The 23103-nt window shown below is 40.3% G+C and overlaps 1 protein-coding gene across 8 annotated transcripts in view; it reads right to left on the bottom strand.

Annotated features, from left to right (window-relative positions):
• Positions 1-23103, bottom strand: part of LOC136876309 (putative helicase mov-10-B.1) — a 481476-nt gene that overhangs the window by 179198 nt on the left and 279175 nt on the right. For all 8 annotated transcript variants that reach the window (XR_011018462.1, XM_068228374.1, XM_068228371.1 and 5 more), the window contains 2 exons: positions 16574-16710; positions 626-748 (listed from right to left, as the gene is read on the bottom strand). Coding sequence is in view for 7 of the 8 variants with exons in the window: in XM_068228374.1 (XP_068084475.1) it covers positions 626-748; positions 16574-16710 (260 nt within the window). In the remaining variant the exon portion in view is untranslated. The remainder of the gene's footprint in view (positions 1-625; positions 749-16573; positions 16711-23103) is intronic.

Raw genomic sequence — 23103 nt, 5'->3', positions numbered from 1 at the left:
AGAGCTGCTTGACTAAGTGGTATGTTCCAAACTGTCAGCGGAGAGATGGCGTGGAATGACATTAGTAGACGAATAAGTTTGAGTGGCGTTTATAAAAGTAGGAAAGATCACAATATGAAGATAAAGTTGGAATTCAAGAGGACAAACTGGGGCAAATATTTATTTATAGGAAGGGGAGTTAGGGATTGGAATAACTTACCAAGGGAGACGTTCAATAAATTTCCAATTTCTTTGAAATCATTTAGGAAAAGGCTACGAAAACAACATATAGGGAATTTGCCACCTGGGTGACTGCTCTAAATGCAGATCAGTTTTGATTTCCTCAGGGAGAGGAGGAAAGGAAGACCAAGATTACAATGGATGGACTCTAAAAAGAACAGCACAGGACAATGGAACCTGACTGGAACACAGTGTTGGGTGAAGAATAGTGGAGAGTCAGGACGAAGTGGAGAGGAACCATAGTTGCCCCCATACAGAACCAGCTGGAAAAGGGGAAACGATGACTTGACAGCAAATAATATGTTGGAAATTCTGACATGATGTTTCAATATCATTCAACTTAACCACGTACTGTTACTCAATGCAGCAGAGAAAACAATGAAGAGGAAGAAGAAACTGACTTTACCTGCTGGCAGTAATGAGTGTGCATACAACTATGCGATACCGCACAATATCATCAGAACTTGGCATGTAATATAGCATTTCTTTCCTGTTGCTGAACTTGTATATGTCTTCAGGTACAGTTTTCCTAAAAAGAAAAAAAAAAAAAAAGACAACATACTGTCACTAAATATTATGATTGTGGAGAAATCATGGTAATGTTAACAAAATTTTAGTCTAAACAATCAACCAATACAGTGTGTTTAATTATCCCACAAAATGAATCAAGTTACACAATAACTTTTCATAGCAAAATGATAAATGACAAATATTTAGTAGAATGCTGTTATTTCAATTTAAAATATGAGAGAATTATGAAATAATGAGTAACACAAAGACAACATCAGGAAAATTAACTGTTATTAAAATTTTAAATACAGGGATTCATTTCTTCATTTTAAACACGTATCTAAGCACATAATTTCTAATATTCTGAGTGCACACCTGAGATTTTTGACCGTGAATTAGAAGTAAAATATGATTAAATTAATATGAGTGACAATCCTGTATGGATGAGTGTCATAGTTAGAATATATATATAGAATACTGTTGATAAATCAAAGATTGAGCACATGCCTGTGTAAGGAGAAGTATACTGCCTGTAACTCTAGTCCTTTTAATAGTTAAACGTGCAATGACTGTGGCAAGAAGTGTTCCTTCTGAGGCTGATGATGCCGAACAAGAGCTTGAGAATCATCAAAACATAACTCGTCCATTTTTCACAATTGTAAATCAGTCAACAAACCTAACAAATACAACTATTCAGGTATTTATACTGTAGATTAAAGTGATCTGATTGCGAGGCAGAGTTATACACATTAAATGGGTAGAAGTTTCAAAACTTGCTATCTTGAACATACTAACACATTAAAACAATAGTTTCTCTGCAATGGGACATGTGGCTGATTCTGAACATAATTTCTGTAACATCGAACAGGATCTAAAGACTAAGTACTATGCAAAAAAGGCATCTTACTTAATACTGCTGAGGAACACTTCATACAAATAGATCAACATGCTAACCCAAATTACAACTTAAGGGAAATAACAGGAAGAGCTAACATTTTATACAGGGTGGTCCACCAGCCCCTTGCGATCCAGTTTCATGCATCACTTCATATTTACTACACTTGTAAAAGAAACTGGCCCCTCTCCCTAAACCGGGGTAATATAAAGAGATTGTTTAGGGCTAGAAGACAGCAGAAATCGTGAGTGCCACTATTAATTCATTATGGGTACCTTGAATGAACCTGTAAAACTAGTACAAATACGCAGAACATGTACTTCAAAATAGGATGTGGACGAACAGACCCGGAGTACGGTGCTGTGTAGGCTGGGAAGTGGGCGCCATAGGTCAAGTGTCGCAGTAGCTCACATGGCTAGCGCGCGGTAGGATGTGTGACGGTTAACAGTGCTCAAGGGTTAGAAGCTTCAAGTTCCATGCAAGTATTATTTTTAGGCCAGTTGCCTGGGGTGTGGCAAGGTTGTATACTTAATACTGGTATTTTTCACAGACTGATTTGTTTATTTGACATAGAGGCTAGGAAACATGTGACATGATTTCAGTTACCCACGTCGTTTAACGCAGCACCTGCTCAAACTGACAACCTCCATGGTTGATGTAGAGCTGCGTGCAATGTTATAAGGACCATCTGGCCCATTGCAACATCTCTGGTGAAACAGATCAGCGTCCCTCAGTGATGAGCTGTCTTAGGTGACAAGGACTGGCCAGCTGATGTGCATACACCAGTTGTTTTACATGAACATCACAGGAAAAAAAATCCAGGGGCGTAAGATCACGCGATCTGGCGGGCTATGGGACAGGTCCTCCCCTTCCTATCCATTTATCAGGATACATTGCATGGAGATGGTTCCGGATGACCACTGCCGCGTGCGGTAGAGCTCCATCATGTTGAAACCACATCCTGCAGCGGTCAGGAGACACACGTTCCAAAAATGGTGGTAGTTCATCTTGGAGAAACCGCAGATAGCATTGGCTGGTCAGATGGCCCTCAAAGAAATGGGGACTGATTAGGTGATCACCTATGATTCCACACCATACATTCACGCCCCATTGTACCTGAAAAGATATATGTCGCACCCAATGGGGATTATCCACAATAATGCATATTATGCCGATTAACGGTTTCATTGTTGTGGTATGGTGCTTCATCCATAAATAAGAGAGTCGCTAGAAAAGTAGGATCAGTGTCCACACGCAGTAGGATCCATTGATAGAACGCTACCCGGACACTGAAATCATGACCATGGAGCTCCTGGTGTAAGTGCAGATGGTCCGGGTGAAACCGGTGGGTATGCAATGTCCGCATACAGATGCTCGGCTGATATTCGTCTCCTGTGCAATAGCCTGTGTGCTAGTATATGAGGGTTATGCCGGATAGCGTCAAACACGACCTCTTCATTGTCAGCAGACATCACAGGATGATCTTGAACAGGCCATGTCCTTTCCAGGGATGCAGTATCCCGCAGGTGTCTTTCCACACTCTGAAATGTCATGACAGCCGGTTGTCATCTATCCAGATAGCATTCTTGGTACAGGCGTTATGTCTTGTATGCATTCTGTCTAGCTTCTCCATAGAGAAGTAATATATCCACATACTCGTCGCTGGAATACATCTCGAGGCAGTGAATAAACTTCTGTGTTGTGAATTGTTTCGAAGGAGGGGAGTTCGCGCAGCTACATACTTGCCTGCAATCGCATGTTGGTATCATCCCAATGGGGCATATTTTACCCTACATGTGGTCTACAAAGCTTGGAACATGTACAACGTAGCTAACTGTCCACAGACCATTATCTCCTCATCCTCGTCCAAGCCAGCACCATACCCAATGCAATGATACATATGGTCTTTTACAGGGTCAGATAAATAAATCAGACCTTGGAAGCTATCAGGTATGCAACCTTACCACATCCCACACAACTGGCTGTTAAAAAAAAATTCTTATGTGGGATTCGAACCTCCAAACGCGAGCACTGTTCACTATCACATATCTCCCCACCCGCTTGCCATATGAGCTACTATCACACTTGACCTATGGCGCCCACTTCCCAGCCTATACTGTGCCGTTTTCACATGACGTTGATATGAAATAATCACAGTAAAACAGCACAAGTACTGGTGCATGGAACCAAGATCCACGATTAGAAAATGTTAACCGTGAGAAATGGACTCTATTAACACTTTAAAATTCAATATTGTATAGTATTAGTTCTGTAGTTGTAATCGTAGATGTTATATGTAGTATAATTTATTTCATAGGACAAAACCACAGGAAATGTATGTAAATTGAAGTCACCACATGGTAAGGTATCGATGTCATGAAAACACAATGGTGGCGATATCTATCCGATCAAAAATTAAATGTATGGCTTTTCAGGCGTTTGCTCTATTAACCAGCGTTTCGTCTTAGGTCTGACACTAGAGTCATCAGAGTGGGATGTGTCAGACCCTACCCACTGACGCTGGGGTGTATGCAGGTGAAGCGAAGCGAAAACAAGTTATTTCATTCCCTCTCCTCATACGAGGAGGGGCGGGCCATCAGCTCAACATAGGAGTTCTTCGGCCATATAAAGGAAAAATGTCAATGAAGAAGATTAAAGTGGAGGGGGTATGTGTTGTACATACCAGAGGAGGAAGACAGTGAATGAAGTTGGCGTAAGGGCACCGTCACAACAAGCCGGGACCCAGGGAAAGGCCCCAAAGCACCCCGCACAAGCGAACCCCTACGAACACCAGAGGGAGAGGGGACAATGAATTTATTTAATACCGATGTAGCTCGGGCACGTGTACAGAAAGTGACATAGATTTACAGAGAATTATATAAGTGTATTACATAAATTGTGCTGGTAGAAAGTTGGAGGAAGGAGGAGGGTAGTGTTGTGAGAGAAGGTAGTAAAGGGTTGTGGTAATATTGGTAATGGAAGTGGCAAGGAGGCGAAGAAGGTCTAGTGTCGGGAGGGGCGATATGAGGAAGTTCTGTTGTGGAGCAGGTAGGTGGATAGCTTGCGGTGGGGGGGTGGGTGGTGGGCTATGAGAAGGGGTAAGAGGAGGGAAGCGGCCGGGACGGGGTGGGGAGCGAGAAGGCTCCACTCAATAGGTTTGCCTGCGAAAACGGATACCGGTGGTGAGCAGATGGTCTACGTCGGCTGCAGAGGAGAGTTGAATGCGAACCATCAAGGTCGGGCCGTTGGCGTTGAAGATATGAATCGCCCGACAGGCTGAGACGCCTGCCAGTTGTAGTTCTTCCAGTATGTTGCGTTCGGTGATGGGGTCAATGCCATGGATGACACAGCTTGGAGATGGAGACTGCTGGTGGGTTGGCGTTGCTGTGGTTGCTTTGTCTTGGAAGATGGGCTGAGCTGCAATGGCGGCATCCGTGTAGTTGGCAGGGGGTGGGTGTGGACTGGATAGCGTGGCAGGGAGGAAGGTGGTGGGTGTGGACATGATAGGAGTGAGGTGGCTAGTCGTTGGATGAAGAAGTGGACGGGGTAGTATGGGCAGAGGTGGTGATGGTATTGGTAATAGTAATGAGGGTGGATGTTATGACGGTGAGGAGAGGGGCGCTGGAGACTGGTGGAATGTGCGAGGGCGACGGACATGAACAGTGAAGATGGGATGAAGATGGTGGCGCCATGCCTCGATGAGTTCCTCCGGAGTAGAGACCACTTATGAAGCCTGCCATTGATGGTTGCACTGTTGGAGATCAGGGCTGCCGTGGCTTCTGAATGGAGGAAGAAGGCCAGGACCTCCGGTGAAAGTTGACCAGTGAATTCGTCCCAGAGCTGCAGTACATCGTAGATGGGGTAACCAGCCTGGTCGATTTCATGGCGAATAAACAGGTCGGGGAGAGTGGTGTCCACATCCTTAGTAAGGCAGGTATAAAACATCGTGGAGTGGGGAGGCAACAGCCAACTAGGCGTCTGCCTATTGATTGTTCTTGGGCCGACTGAGTAGCAGCAGAGAAGAGGGCCACCCAGCCGAAAAAATCGTGGACATGCAACGTACAAAGATTGATGCAGGTGACCAAGGACCAAGGGGGCCACCTAGAAGGTTATGCCTTCTCTCTGGCCAGGAGATTTGGCGGGGTTTGGGGATTTTAATGGGTTGGAAGATAAAAGGATGGTGCTTTTTAATTTTGGTGGTGTGGGGGATTGGCCTCTTGGCTAACGGTGCAGTCTCTGCTCTTGTGCTTTTTATTAGATGTACTTAGATACATACATTACAAGTTAGGCCCTATTAGGTTTACATTTATAAGATACATTGCATATGACAATTGGTGTGATGATTGAGTTACAATTGGTGTTTGTTCAGCTGTTAGGGAGTAGTAGGTTGAGGATTTGTTGGTAGAAGAGGGTTATGTTGGCGAGGGATGTGAGCAGGAGGTGTAGGAGGTGGGATTTGTTAGTTGGATTCAGTAGGTGGTGTTGGGGGGTTGATGGGGACGGTTGCTAGGTGGGTGGGGGCGGGTGGTAGGTTGTTGAGGTGAACAGGATGATTCCACCCTGTAGTGCCTTCCAAACAGTTGTATTCCTTGTTGAATAAGAAGTTGGGCGTCTTCTTGCGGTTGGAGTACGAGGCGCACCATGTATTTGGGCCCGGCTGAGTTGTATATTCTGGTTGCCTTCTTCAGTTGTGTTCCTGATCGTTGAATTTTGTGGAAGATGAGTTCTGCTGGGATGGCTGGGTTGACTCCCCAGACGACTACGCTGGTGGTGGACTTGGGTGCTGGTGGAGGTGTCCTGTTGGGCTCGGGAGCTGGTAGAGGTGTCTGTCTTCCTGCGTCTGTTGTCATCGAGTCTTGATCTTCTTCTGGCGGCCGGTGAGGACTGGGAGGTGGGGGAGTAATAGGAGACGTCATGATAGGGGAGGAGTGAGTCATCACTGAGGTGGTTATGGGAGTGTTGGTGGAGGAGCGGACGGGAGTAGTAGCGGTGGTGGTAGTGATGGTGGTGGTAGTGTATAGATGGGTTAGCGGGTGACATGGTGGGGTATATGGAGGAGGTGGCCTTGCTGTTGGTTGCTCCAGTTGTCGGGGTCGCTTGGTTCCCAGGTCCGGTCCGAGGTCATTTGCCATGTGTGGTGGACATGGCTCTGCAAAGTGCGGCTTTCTATATATGTAGATCCCAAATCTTATGGCTGTCTGGACGGCTCGTTCTGATGCTAGTTGGATGAGGACTCTGTCGGTGGGTTGGTAGTTCACCAGTATCCGGCGTAAGTTGGTTATAGGTATACCTTCGTTCTTGAGGTACGTGAACAGGGCAGCTTCTGAGAAGGATAGATCTACACCAGGTGAAATATAGTTGGGCATGATGGAGGGAGGCCGACTTCCAGTTTGGTGTCTAGGCCTGATTTTGTTTTATTGTCACGGCTAGGGTACGAAGTTGAAGCTGGAGTGCTCCCTAGCCGTAATAAAAGTAGCGTAGATCGAATTCCCGTGCAGGTTACCAAGGACCAAGGGGGAAGTTTTCATTCCCCTTCCCTTCGGGAAGGGGCGGGCCACCTAGAAGGTAACGCCTTCTCTCTGGCCAGGAGATTTGGCGGGATTGGAGATTTGCAGGAGTTGGATGAGAGGTGGGGACGGTGATATGTTTTAATGGGGATTTGACGGGTTGGCCTCTTGGCTAAGGCAGTGCTGTTCTCAGTGCTTTATTGGTGAGAAGTACATACACAGGTTGACATGCTTAATACAAAGTGTTTTGACAATATACATAGTTTGTGCAAGTACATAGGGTTTTTATAACCAGGTTACATAATGGGTGTTTTGGCTGGATTGTGATAGAATATTGAGTGCTAGGATGTGGTACAAGGATGAGAAGTTTACTAGGGAGGTAAGCAGGAGGTTTAGGTAGTTAGACGGAGGAGGGGGTGGTGGGCGGTTTCTAGGTGGGGGTGGTAGGGGGTTTCTAGGTGGGGGTGGTAGATAGTTGTTGGGTGGCGGTGGAGGTAGTCAGGAGTGTGGACTTTGTGGTGGGATAGTAGGAGCTGGCCGGGAGCGTGTGCGGTGGTGGGGTGAGTTAGGTCGATTAGGGGTTTGGGGAGGAGAGCGGGAAGGTTCAATCCGGTGATGGCGGCCGTCGAGATGTATTCCATGGTTTATTAATCGCTGGACGTCTTCGGGTGTAGGCAAGTGCAGTCGTACTAGGTACGTAGGGCCGTCGTCGTTTCGTATTCAGAAGGCTCTCAGCACCGGGAGTCCTGCCTGCTGGAGCTCTTGGAGTATTGCTGTGACTGGTAGGCTGGGTTCTACTCCACAGGCGACACAGCTGAATGTGTTGTTCTGAGTGGGTGGTGTTGGCAGCGTTGTATTTTGTTCATTCTGCTGGTCCTGGGCCTGGGGAGGATATGTCATTAGAGGGGAGGGGTGGGTTGTTACGGTGATGGTAGTAGGAGCGTTAGAGGTAGCTTGTGTAACCTGACAAACCCCGGTCAGATATTATTATTATTATTATTATTATTATTATTATTATTATTATTATTGTCATTATTATTATTATTATTATTATTATTATTATTATTATTATTATTATTTATTCATGTGTATATTTCATTTATGTGTGTATTTAGCCGTCGCGGCTTAGTAACTCTTTTTGGAACTCTCGTTATTATGGATACTCTCTATATTTATTTGGGACTAGTGTGTTTCGATCACTCAGTTTATCTCCCGGTTGTGTACGTGACGAGTCTCCGAGCGGGGGTTTACGTGTTGACGGAGCTGAGGTGGAAAATTCCAGGAACTGGGCTATTTTAAGATGCTGTTGTGTTGGCTTGGGCTAGTGTGGTGCAAGCACACGTCGGGAGTTGGAAGTTGCAGCTTGCAGTGTGCAGAGGTGATACTGGTGGTAATCTGAGAGGTGTTTTGTACGAGTTGTGAGGAAGATGTCCCATGCCATGTTGGGAGTTCGAGATCTGCTGTTGAAGGAACCAGGGAGAAAGATGCTGGAGTGTAACAACATTCTATGGTTATGAATGTTAGCCATATATAATTCTACGGAGAGTCTACGTAAGGTAACGTGTTGGGCCTTTTCAAACTATACGAACGCCATCAGCAAAGTGGAGTCCATTCTTGAAAAATGAGTCATGACTGCGTGTGAATATTTTGCGTTGCGGAATAAACTGAGTACCAGTTATTGAGAGAGAGTTATTTCATAAATTAAGACATTTATTATTTATATCAATATTCTCTTTATTTTGTTATATATGTTCAAGGGTGTATCATGACGAGCTCTGCTCGGATTTCTAGGTAAATACAGGTTTAATTGACTAAGTAAATTGTATGAGATTAATATATATTCTGTTTAATTTCTATGGGTGGGGGAAATTACCAGATGGACTCTTTTTCCAATATTAATTTTTTAGGTATCAAGTGATTCAGATCTCCTTGTCACAAGGCAACGACCCTGAAGATGAGTTTCAACAGCCGGCAAAGTTTAAGAATTATTTATTTGTATATTTATGGCTCCCAAATTCCATTAGTCATTATTATTTATATTTATATTTAATAGAGAGATTTCAATGTCGCTAGCAACGTGGGGCAAGACTGATCTGAGTCACGATAGGGTATGCACACAGAAATGGTATAGTTGCTCTCAAATTTCATGATATGTACAGTTGTTGTGGAGATTTCTTGTTCGCTGTGGAGTGTATAATATGTCTTGTGGAAATTTTGCGTATGTGGGAAACGCAAGGTGATGAGTTGGACGAGAGAAAATATTAATCTGTTAAAATTAAGAAATAGGAGTGTGGAAAGGAAAGTGCATATTAATTGTAGTACAGGGGGAGCAAACTATACCGTTGACATGATTAATTCAGAGAGTGAAGCCACAATGGGCGATAATAATTTAAATGTTGTGTTAGATTCGATGGTAACCGGGGACAATGCTTCATCATCTCTATCGGAGCAGAGTAGCGATAATAGTGACCAGCAGCTAGACCAATTAGTTCATATTTTGAGTGAATTTACTAATAAACTTGAAAGTAAACTTAGAGAGCAGAATGATGAGTTAACACAGAAACTTGAAAGTAAACTTGAGGATAATAATCAGAAAATGGAAATTAATGTTGCTAAAATTGAAAAACAAGTTCAGGAAATTAGTGATAGGATGGATAATCAAGTAAAGAGATTAAGTGAGAAAGTCGATTCAGGTATTATGGAGATGAGGAAGGAATTAAACTATCAATGTGTAGAAATTAATGGTAAATTGTCTGAGCATGATAGGCAAATTGAAGAAATTAGGGGTATATCTGAATCAAATAAAAGTGAATTTAACCGAGTAATTTGTAACGTTGCTAATAATCTTGAAGCTAAACTTGTTGAAAATAATTCTAAATGTCAGGATAAAATTTTAGATAACTTTAACAGTATTCACAATGTGATAAGTAAACAAGGTGTAATTGAACATCAGGTCAGAGAGAACGCTAGTCATATTGATGTATGGAAGGCAGATGTATTACAGAGGGTTGACGAAAAGATTCAATCAGTCAGGTCCTCAGGTGATGTTCAGAGTTCTAGCATACAAAGGCATATTATTAAGGAAATTGAGCTGCCTAAGTTTAATGGTAAGCAGTTTAACCCTCTGGAATTTCTCAAGGTAGTGGAGAAACGTTTTACTAGGAGCTTGGAAGAAGGTGTGTTAGAGTGGGACTTGGTAGATGATATGTTAGCAAGTGTGTTTACGGGTGAAGCTAGGAGTTGGTATGATGTTTATAGAGGTCATATTAAGGGTTTAAGGGGATTCAGGGAGTTGTTTATGGATAAGTTTTGGGATGAGGAGATTTAGAGGTAGGAGATGAAGTATTGTTGAGAGTGCCTCACCCATCTAACGCTGAGGATAAGACCATGTCTAAGTTTTTTTCAATTGTTTAAGGGTCCTTTTATTGTTGCGAGAAGGATAGGGAGGTGTGCATATTCCTTAATTGATGCTAATAGGAAATGTATTGGAACTTATAATGTGTTCAATTTGAGGAGATACCATCGGGATCCCTAATGTTGTATATTATATATTTGATGGGTAGTTTGAGGAGCTGTCCTTGGGCCATCAGCCACCTGATTTGTGTTGTTTTGCCAACATTTGCATCTGTTGGAAAACAAAGGGGGAGTATTGTAACCTGACAAACCCCGGTCAGATATTATTATTATTATTATTGTCATTATTATTATTATGATTATTATTATTATTATTATTATTATTATTATTATTATTATTATTATTATTTATTCATGTGTATATTTCATTTGTGTGTGTATTTAGCCGTCGCGGCTTAGTAACTCTTTTTGGAACTCTCGTTATTATGGATACTCTCTATATTTATTTGGGACTAGTGTGTTTCAATCACTCAGTTTATCTCCCGGTTGTGTACGTGACGAGTCTCCGAGCGGGGGTTTACGTGTTGACGGAGCTGAGGTGGAAAATTCCAGGAACTGGGCTATTTTAAGATGCTGTTGTGTTGGCTTGGGCTAGTGTGGTGCAAGCACGCGTCGGGAGTTGGAAGTTGCAGCTTGCAGTGTGCAGAGGTGATACTGGTGGTAATCTGAGAGGTGTTTTGTACGAGTTGTGAGGAAGATGTCCCATGCCATGTTGGGAGTTCGAGATCTGCTGTTGAAGGAACCAGGGAGAAAGATGCTGGAGTGTAACAACATTCTATGGTTATGAATGTTAGCCATATATAATTCTACGGAGAGTCTACGTAAGGTAACGTGTTGGGCCTTTTCAAACTATACGAACGCCATCAGCAAAGTGGAGTCCATTCTTGAAAAATGAGTCATGACTGCGTGTGAATATTTTGCGTTGCGGAATAAACTGAGTACCAGTTATTGAGAGAGAGTTATTTCATAAATTAAGACATTTATTATTTATATCAATATTCTCTTTATTTTGTTATATATGTTCAAGGGTGTATCACGACGAGCTCTGCTCGGATTTCTAGGTAAATACAGGTTTAATTGACTAAGTAAATTGTATGAGATTAATATATATTCTGTTTAATTTCTATGGGTGGGGGAAATTACCAGATGGACTCCTTTTCCAATATTAATTTTTTAGGTATCAAGTGATTCAGATCTCCTTGTCACAAGGCAACGACCCTGAAGATGAGTTTCAACAGCCGGCAAAGTTTAAGAATTATTTATTTGTATATTTATGGCTCCCAAATTCCATTAGTCATTATTATTTATATTTATATTTAATAGAGAGATTTCACTTGAATGGATGTAGTAGTAGTGGTAGTAGTGGTTGTTGTGGTGGTTAGGGAGGTGGAGGGAGGGGGTTGTTGTTGTTGTTCTAACAGCCTTTTGGCAAGTTTCTCTGCTGACATCGCATCTATTTTCGAATGGAAATTCTAAGTTCCCATTGGAACATCCCACCCTGACGAGTAATATTCACTTAAATATGGGAGGCAGGGTTCATAAATAACTCTCTTTTCTGTGTCAACCTCAATCTTTCTGTCAAAATTAATATTTGAATCTAACACTAAGGCAGTGTGCTTTATTTGGACGAATGGCAAAGATGTTCACTCTTCTATTCGACCCCATAGAAGAAACACAGTGAACTTCTTCGTTAAACTTGTCACTTCATTTCTCTCAATGCTGAAGCTAGTGCTGATCTAACCTACAGTGACTATATTGAAATAGTGTAGCTAAGTCTGTTTGATTTCTGATTGTCTGAGCCTGGAGTTGGGCTCAATTCACTATATTCCTCCCAGCACTGTATTGTTAACACATTTCAATTGTTGTTGTTGTTCACAGAGTTGGTGAAATGCCAAATTTTATTAAAGGTAATCTATGTTCCTACAATATAGTTTGCTGGAATGACTAGCATGTTACTTTATATCACTATGCACACTTTGAATGGCATATGTGGGGAAAAAGCATGAGAGGATGGGAAGAATTTGAAAATGTAATGCCGTTCCAACAATTTTTCTCTCACCGAGAGCCTCCGAGAAGAAGACTCTCATCATTCCGAAACCATGCAGTCCCAAACAGAAAAAATATGTAGGAAAAGGGAAGGCACCATGTTCTAATCTACCAGATATCCCAGTGGTATGGAAGGGAATGCTCAATTGACTGTACAAACAGGCTGGAGAAAGAATTTGTCATGAAGGTATTTCCCAGAGAACGAAGCAATGGCCTGTGATGGTAAAAAAAAAAAAAAAGAGAAGGGTACTTCTAACTCAACTTTGTTTCACCAAACAAGCCTGCACGAGCAAGTTGCAACTTGTTGCATTCAAATAAATACATTTCAGTTTGTGTTAGAAACTGATGAATTATTTTCGAACTATACTGATATATTTAAGTCACAAAAAAAGTCTACTGACAAAGTTTTTGGTATCTAAAGTAAGAACAAACTTCTGTAATTCCAGTAACTCATTGTCAGGATTTATTGAACACATTCATAATGAGGTACATTGTTTTTAGGCTAAAAATTGATTCAAGAAAGAAAAGTAAAACTTTCTTTAGCAGCAAATCTGTGGTGGCACATACATCTGTAATTAAATAATGACATTGTTTTTACGTTCTACTAACTACTTTTTAATGGTTTTCAAAGACGTCTATATGCTGGAATGTTCTCCCGCACAAGTTCTTTGACATGCCAGTAAATCTACCGACACAAGGCTGACATATTTGAGCACCTTCATATACCACCAAACTGAGCCAGGATTGAACCTGCCGAGTTGGGGTATCAACTGTCTGAGCCAGTCAGCCCGGCACATATGTAATTTAAATTGTGTTTGATACACTAAGGTAACCAGGATTCTTTTGACCAACTATGTATATTAATGTAAAAGACACAAAATAATGTTGTAAATCAACTGTTATACTGAGAAAATTTGTCAAATGTTTCAGCTTAACTTTGACTGCATAACTCAAAATGCTAAGTACATTCAAGTACTTGTAGTTAATAAAATTAGGCTCTCACCCTAAAAACTTCTGGGAGAATTTGCCGCCTCCAACAATTTGAAATACTCCTTTCTCACTGTCACCCCCTAAACTACATAGATAAATTTAATCTTAAATTTCATTTTAATCGAATATTAATTCTTTAAAGAATTTGTATGTATGGATCCACCCTTTCAATACAGACCTATTGTAAATGCAGTATCAAAAAGGTAGACCCGTAAATACAAATTTTTAGAAGAGTTAATACTGTATATGAGAACTGTAAGTCAATACGGAACAGTCACAAAACTTATTGTTTGCAATCACTTTAATCACATGCCTCAGTGTCGACTGCAAATATTCCACCACTGTTGTATGAGGAAGGAGTGTAACAGAAGGTTGGGCAGGTAGAGAATAGAATATAACTGAACACATATAGAACCAAAATGCAATGAAAAATAACCCATCTGGTTACCCATTTTCAAGTTGCCTGTTTCACTAAATTATACAGTATATACTGAAGAAATTAACACCATAAATGCTTGTGCAATAAAAGAAAAAGATGACCTATTTTAATCAATGTGAATCATCCATGTCATCATCTCGTGATTAAGAAAGCCATATGTCCAGAAGACTTCTTTCCATCAGCGATATCTTGCATCGAATACTGGCAACTTGTGAGCTAATGCTGTCATCCATTGCAAATAAAATATTTTCTCATATAACTTATATACATACAGCATGTAGCCAACAGTAAAATTAGTTATCAGTTCATGCAATCTGTGTAAACAACATGCTGTCAACCTAACACATGAATTAGATGTTATTACATGTGTGCCAATTTTCCTGTTTTGTCGAGTAATAAATATGTAATAGAAATTATAATTATGAGATTCAGTGGTTTCCTTTTTAAATAATCCATATTTACTTCACTTTCTTTACCCTAAACCTTGCCTTGACACAATCAGCTGTTGGAGTGGTTGGGAGGAATATGGCAGCTGCACGGACTCCGCTACACTGTATTAATACAGTCACTGTAATCTGACCCTGTGATGGCGATTATTTCTTTGTAGTGCTCACTTGCGACAGATACTAAGCACCTGTTCTAAAGTTTCAGTCTCGCCACAGTTAGAATGACAGTAGCGGTTTGTACTTGCGCACCTTCCAGGGGCTGTTCGAACCGCTGAAACATTGGATGGCATTTTAAGGGAATTTGTCTACTCTGAAGATGAAAACCACTGTGACTGTTCACCCAAAAGTTGGCTTTGGATAGGCCAGTATATACCGATATGACCCTTCCTCTCATGGAGTGAGAAGCCCATGTATGAAATGCTGCCTCTCGACATCTTTGTTGATGTTTGAAATGCCAAATACTATAACAGAGTGGAAGTGGGCTACACTAATGCAAAGCAGACACTTACGGATGTTGTAAGGAAGCCTTCCAGTTAGCTTTCACGAGACCCAGTCCATGAGAACTTCTTGGAGCATGAATTATTCATCTGGACTGTTCTGTCATTTGGTCTGTTATTACTTTATGCACCCTAGCCTTCCATGATTTCATTAAATCAACAGAACTATTCGACTGTGTGACATTTGTAGCAGCAGTGTGATTATTGAATATTAACCTCTATGCCGGTGAAGTCATCATTAGCATTATCCCGATCTTCTTTCACAAGAATGAAAACCTCCCCTCCTTTCGAACCTATCGTGACTCTACGATAAACACTCCAGTTCGAGGTGAAAATTTCCACAACTATAATATCACTTCTTAGGCACGATTCAACTCTTATCACAATATCTGGTAAATATCTTTCTTCTTCACTGGGCTGAGTGGCTCATATGGTTGAGACACTAGCCTTCTGACCCCAACTTTGCAGATTCGATCCTGGCTCAATCCGGTGGTAGTTGAAGGTGCTCAAATACGTCAGCCTTATGTCTATAGATTTACTGGCACATAAAAGAATTCCTGCAGGACAAAATTCCAGCACCTCAGCACCTCTGAAAACTGCTAAAGTAGTTAGTGGGACGTAAAGCCAATAACACAACTTCTTCTTCTTCTACTACTTCTTCTTCTTCTTATCCTCCTCCTTCTTCTTCTTCTTCTTCTTACTGCCATACTGTGGTGGGGTCCGCTTATCTGGTAATCTTCTATCTATTAAATTAATTACATGTCAGTAGAGTAAAATACGACAAACTTGCTACCCCGTACCATCCATCAAATGATGGCTAAGCAGAGCATCACATCCAGACGGTAAAAGATGTACATAATTCGATGCCCACAACCCGTGAATTAGTTCAACGTGACCTGAATTGATTTTTGTAACAATTTTGCAAAGCCACTAGTAGTTCAACCATCCACGTTATTTTGTGTTGCAGCATTCAAACTCAACTCTACATAATCTGACAAGACAATTCAAACAGTGTGTAGATCAAATCAGAAGTCTTGACTCCAATCATCCTCAAGAACTGCCAACAACTGATCAATCTCTCAGAATCCATTTTATGGTCACCATCGGAACGAGCCAACATTGGTGCCACCCAATTTCAAAACACCTAACCTATGAAGCACAGACAACTGCCTGATCCAGAGAAGCAGAATCTACCATGACCACGAAGAAATCAACTACTGGAGACCTCTCATCAATTAACACAAATTTTAGATGACCTTCAAAAAAAGATTCCCCATAATTTAATTTAATTTGTAATTACCACTTTCAATCTTTGCATCTCAAATGGTAAAGCTTTCTTTTAAAAAAGTGGAAGAAAAGTTCTATATGTCAATTCTTTGTCCCTCCTGATTGTTCTTGAAGGGTTTAAGTATGTGATCTATGAGCATATATTCTGACTGTTGTTGATTGTTATGACATGCCACTTGTCTAGCTTCTGTGTTGTTGCGTGTGTGTCACCCGCCCCCTCCACTATCAAGTTGCAACTGCATAAGATGCTCATTTGGTAATATGTGTAAGCTTTATTTGAAAATTCTTACAGCACAATAATAATAAAACCTTACTCTACTTACCAGTCTCGAGAAGAAGAATGCAGTCTCAGTAGTTCTGATGGCTTGCAGTGTTTGGCCAGCTTCTGAGTCAAGAAATCACAGGCAGCATTGGAGGGTGCACAGACCAATGTGTATGAATTGTTGAACAGCTTCTTCACCTGTGTCATTCAAAGTCTAGAATTACATTGTGTAAATTTGTACTACATCATTGATTAAATATATGAGGGCGAATCAAATATAAACTGGAATTAATTTTTTATAATTTTATTGAATCTACCAACAAATACAAAATAAGCACCTCAGTTTCCCAAATTTGACACACATTTTTGCAATCACATTGGCATTTTTTTAATGTCGCCCTCGAACAAAGAATAAGAATGTGTGCATAGCCATTTGCACACATACACCACTACCGCTGTGCTATCATGAAATGGTTTTTCTCCTGGTCTCTCTTTCAGTGGTCCAAACTAATGGTATTCACTCGTACAGATTCAGATGCCTCTGACGAACTTCCTGATACAAATTTTGTTATTCCTGGGTGAGGAGACAAGGAACCCACCTGGCAAACAATTTCTGAAGGTTGAGTTCATCATTGATGATGGCTAGAACACTTCCAAAGCTTATTCCTATGACTGAAGCTATTTCAGAAATTTTTATGTGCCGATCTTCTTCAATAAGGTCATGTACAGCACGAATGGCTGCAGTGATCCTCGTCTGTGGTCGTCTTTGGTGGGGCTCATTTTCCACTAACACCTGAGTCTTTGATAAGGTTGCTTCCCCCAAACTGTGCATGGAATCTTCTCTCAAAGTTTCTGAAGCTGCCGTGCCTTCTTTTGCCAGAAACTTTATGATGATAATGATGAAACGTGTACCACCGAGCTCGATAGCTGCAGTCGCTTAATTGCGGCCAGTATCCAGTAATCGGGAGATAGTGGGTTCGAGCCCCACTGTCGGCAGCCCTGAAGATTGTTTTCCGTGGTTTCCCATTTTTCCACCAGGCAAATGCTGGGGCTGTACTGTAACTAAGGCCACGGCCGTTTCCTTCACTTCCTAGGCCTTTCCTATCCCATCGTCGCCGTAAGACATATATGTGTCGGTGCGACGTAAAGCAAATAGCGATACATGTACCTCTTGCTCACTCAAGGCGTACTGAAGCAAGGGGTCGCTTTGCGGTGTATGACATATCAAGCCCCTACTCTAGGCAACCCCACCAACATCATCTCAAAGCCCCACCCATTTCCGTTTGCTACCACAGCCACTAATTTTAAATTCTGGTTTATATTTGATGCATCCTTGTATTAAGGGAAGTAATTAACAATGTTAACACTTTCTCTTTCCAAATCCATGCATGTTTATTCCTACATTGCAACACAATTTACAATTCACCAGAACATTTTTAATATTCGATAATATGTCATGAATTTCAATACAGGGCAGTTTTCTGCTTTCGATAGAGATGAGATTGTCTACTGTATGTAGTAATAATGTGAAGAATCTTTCCCTTTTCCCCCTATCACTGCCCCTTACCCCACATGAAAATTGATCAGGGAGTTCCCATTAAGTACCATTCCAGCATCTTCAAATAACAGAATGATTGAAGATAAAGGAGTGGAATCGGAGGTAAGGCTTTTTGCGGATGATGTTATTCTCTATAGAGTGATAAATAAGTTACAAGATTGTTAGCAACTGCAACATGACCTCGAAAATGTTTGTGAGATGGACAGCAGGCAATGGTATGTTGATAAACGGGGTTAAAAGTCAGGTTGGGAGTTTCACAAGTAGGAAAAGTCCTCTCAGTTTTAATTACTGCGTTGATGGGGTGAAAGTTCCTTTTGGGGATCATTGTAAGTATCTAGGTCTTAATATAAGGAAAGATCTTCATTGGGGTAATCACATAAATGGGATTGTAAATAAAGGGTACAGATCTCTGCACATGGTTATGAGGGTGTTTAGGGGTTGTAGTAAGGATGTAAAGGAGAGGGCATATAAGTCTCTGGTAAGACCCCAACTAGAGTATGTTTCCAGTGTATGGGACCCTCACCAGGATTACCTGATTCAAGAACTGGAAAAAATCCAAAGAAAAGCAGCTCGATTTGTTCTGGGCGATTTCCGACAAAAGAGTAGCGTTACAAAAATGTTGCAATGTTTGGGTTGGGAAGAATTGAGAGAAAGAAGAAGAGCTGCTCGACTAAGTGGTATGTTCCGGGCTGTCAGCGGAGAGATGGTGTGGAATGACATTAGTAGACGAATAAGTTTGAATGGCGTTTATAAAAGTAGGAAAGATCACAATATGAAGATAAAGTTAGAATTCAAGAGGACAAACTGGGGCAAATATTAATTTATAGGAAGGGGAGTTAGGGATTGGAATAACTTACCAAGAGACATGTTCAACAAATTTCCAATTTCTTTGAAATCATTTAGGAAAAAGCTAGGAAAACAACAAATAGGGAATCTGCCACCTGGGCGACTGCCCTAAATGCAGATCAGTATTGATTGATTGATTGAACTCTGTCAAATGTCATAAGATACAAGCCTTGACTAAAAGACATTAAGAAGCAACTTATTCTTCACCCCACATTCAAATTTTGACAATAATAAATAATTAATAACAATAAATATATAATTAGTAATAAATTATCTAATAAATAATCATCCTGTACTCGTAATTTCTAAGAAATGTAATAGGAGGCACCTACAAGTAAAAGATTAAAAAAGGAAAACAGACCAAAGATCAACAGGCAGCAACAAGATTAATAAGCAGATATTAAAAATGGTTTTACATTACATGTAACAAACAAAAATGTAATATAATAAGAAAGTTTAGGAATGTATGCCATCAACGATAAAGGCTAGAAAGGAGGATAGAAATACATGCAAATTAATGTTTTTCTTGACTTCAATGGGTTTCAATATACAAAGAGTTTCTTTTTGAATACTGCTGGAAACATACTATGAAGTTAGATAACACTGATAATAGAAAAGATCCAAAACTTCAAAATGTGGTCATCCATAGTGGCATGGATTGCTGTAGTTAAGGGAAGGTTATGTTAAACAAAAAGTGTCTAATAACATTCAGCCTATATAACACTATTAGTTACTTTTTATAGAAGGAAAAAAAAGTTGTTTGTATTCCCCTTCGATGCATCCATACACTTCACGGTTTTTAGATTTCAAATAGTTAGCATGCTGGCCTTTGGTCATGGTGAGTCCCAGGTTACACTGCTGGCAGGGACGGAATTTTAACCATGATTGGTTAATTCATTTGATAAGGGGGCTGGGTGTATGTCTTATCTTCATCATCACAAAGCACATGTCACCTACGGGCGTCAATTCAAGAAACCTGCACCTGGCAAGCCGAACTTGTACTTGGACACTCCTGGCACTAAAAGCCATACGCCATTTCATTTCAGATTTCAAATGGCATAGACTGTCATCGTGTCTTCCATGTTTAATGGACAAGCTATTGTTCATTGTTTTTACATTTTGGAAACATCTTGTTTTTAATTAAATGTTGCTCACTTAATTCATAATTCCAATATAATTGGTCAATTATTGGATATTATAAATATTCCAGCTAACTCATTTTTGGTTGCCAGAGTTTTGCCCCAGTATGCCAATTTGGGCTCATGAGTTGGAAACTAGCACACCTACATATGGGTAGTGCATGTAGTGGAGACCACAGCACAGGCTGCACCCTTGTGATAAAGAATAAACAGGAATTTCAACTGAAAGGAAATAAAAAGGACTGCTAACCTGGGCCAAACATTTGGCTAGCCAGACTCAGCCTGTCACAAACCAGGACAAAAAGCGGGTGATAGAGACATAGCAACTCTTCAAAAAATCTTTGGTCCATCTGACCCAGCTAGTAGTACCTTGTAAGGGCCCCTTTCCAGTGTTACATGAGAAGATAGTTGATGGTTGGGTCAACAGAAGAGGACTTTCCATCTCAATGGAAGACAAAACAGGAAAAACCATCTCCACCTAGAAGCATCTGTATATCAGTGAAGCAGCTGCAAAAGGCATCTGTATGCTAAAGGAGCAGCCTTATTTTACTCCTTACAGTAGGTATAAAATGCAACTGTTGTCTTGTAGAAGAAGCGAAGGACTATGAAGGGTTAAGATACTGTAGTTTATTCCAAGAGAAAACTCTTGACTGTGATAGGATTAGAAGAGGTGAAAAATAAAAGTTGCTTTTGAAAAACACAGAAATTCCAGGTAGCAGAGGTGTGGTTGTGCCCCGACAAATTTCACATTTTATTATTAATGGAAAGGAAGTAGTAAAATATTTTTGGCCCTACTGGCCTAGATTTGTTCCTCACATACTGACTAAGCTTACATCTCTCGGTAAATGAGACGTACATGGTCAATGATTGGCAGTACTTTCCACAATTTATTGGCAGCAACTGCACCCTAGTTCACTGCAACAGTCTACAAGACATGAGCACTGCCACGGATCGAAAAACCTGTTCCGGAGTATTGCATGTGCTACGACGTCAAAGTGTACATCATCATGCATCCTCATTTGTGGATAAGGAATATTTCCCTTAACAATATTCACTCCAAAGAAATTTTTTATTCCTGATGTACTAGTTTTAAATTCTGCTCAGTTCTTTTACATGGAATATTTGTCAGTGTAATGTGCAACATTTTCATGGAAACTGTCTGGGAAATATTTTTTTAAATATTCTAATGGCTTCTTGACTGTGAACTCTTGAAAAAAGAGAGAACAGTAACTATAAGGGCATTGAATAATCCACAGCAGACAATAAAATAAAAGCATAAACTACAGCTTATGCTTCCTTGTAATTAAAAGCAGGTGAAAGAAAACTTCTTTCTCCAGATGTAAAATTGACATTTTGTAAGTGGTATGCTGCTTGTTTTTGTTGTTGTTGTTGTTGTTGTTGTTGTTGCAAATTTCACTGTTACTATCAGAATTATATACTCCCTCTGATCTTTCACTTAATAACAGTAGTACCTTTATAATTTCATAGTCTTAGAGACCCTCTATTTCAGAGTCACTCTTGTTTAGTAGCCCTAAAATTGTTACTTCACACCAATGTGGTTCACACACACTGAAATATGAAATAAATGAAATATTTTAATAAACATACTTTGTTCTGTTACACCCTTTCGTGAGTGTAAAAGATGCCATCATACACAGCATTCAATACGAGAATGGTATGTTAAAGCAACATGAATAGAACATAAATAAAATTATGACAGTACCTTGTTGTACAGTAATCCTCTATGGAAACCTAACATGTATGATTGTACATATCTATATTCATGACCTCATACCAAAGAACACCATGGGGTATCTTCACTGTTAACATTTACTGCTTAATCTACAGGTATTAATGATTATATTGCTATATCTGGTAAAACTTTACAAGCAACAGGAATAAATATAATAAATAGTTACTTTTGTCATTACTGCTCTGCACAATCATCCCACCAAACCGATTCTAAATTCTTACTGCAATCTACTGACCAAATGCCAACATAAATAAACATCTGAAACTTATGATGCTACTCAAAATAACAATCCAAAATTTCTCACAGCTCTAACAACCTCTACCCTGGAAGTTATTTCCATCCACGTTATAAATATCCGAACTCTGACTGACAGCGAGTGAATAATATCCCTAGCACAGCTGCTCAAATAAGCAATCGAAAAGACTAAATCATATCTACCTCTGAAATCACTAGTGTGAATACAAATCCAACACTCTGCACAACCCACAGAAATGCTGCCAAACAAAACTGCAGTCGATTATGAGGATCATAGTCATTAAGAGCATGCAGTAATCGTGTGAAGTAAACTTTCCACTTAGCAACTTTCAAAATTCGTTGTACACATGTACAGCTAATCCCCACTTCCCACACACATTCCATAGCAGACTTCTGTGGAGAAGTAGCAAAACTTTCCGACACGAGAGCCAGCAAAGCAGGACTAGTAGGTGTAAGTGTTCTTCGCGATCTTCCTTTATGAATATCACAAATCATTTCATGGGTCTCAAACTTATCATTAATGCCTTCAATTATTAGGCATGTTGGAGGTTCTGTTTCAAACTCCCTCCTCCACAGACATTGCACTCTCCAATGGCATTATCAAACGTGACAAACCACTTCAAAATGCATTTTGATGCTATTGTGATAAACTGATATACCTTGAAAATAATATTCTCTCACTCATGGGTAAATAATTATTATTATTTTACAATTATTATTATTATTATTATTATTATTATTATTATTATTATTATTATTATTATTATTATTATTATTATTATTATCATCATCATCACTTGCAATGTACGGATATGAAGTGTTTACATCCACGGTGTGAAGAATTATTTCATTTAATTTCCAGGTTGAATTGTGTTGTAGTTGTCTGCACATCACGTACAGTTTGCCAACGTTTCGAATACATTGCAGTATTCTTTGTCAAGGCGACTGAAATACCCCTGCTCGATCTGAGGTAATCAGTCTTCCAGGCAGAAATTTACACTACTAGAGTGGCCCTGACCTTGGCCTTTTATATCGTAGCC

This window comes from Anabrus simplex, chromosome 6 (assembly GCF_040414725.1).
Source record: "Anabrus simplex isolate iqAnaSimp1 chromosome 6, ASM4041472v1, whole genome shotgun sequence".
Taxonomy (NCBI): domain Eukaryota; kingdom Metazoa; phylum Arthropoda; class Insecta; order Orthoptera; family Tettigoniidae; genus Anabrus; species Anabrus simplex.
The sequence above is the reverse complement of the archived record's forward strand: the minus strand, read 5'-3'. Positions and strand labels throughout refer to the sequence as shown.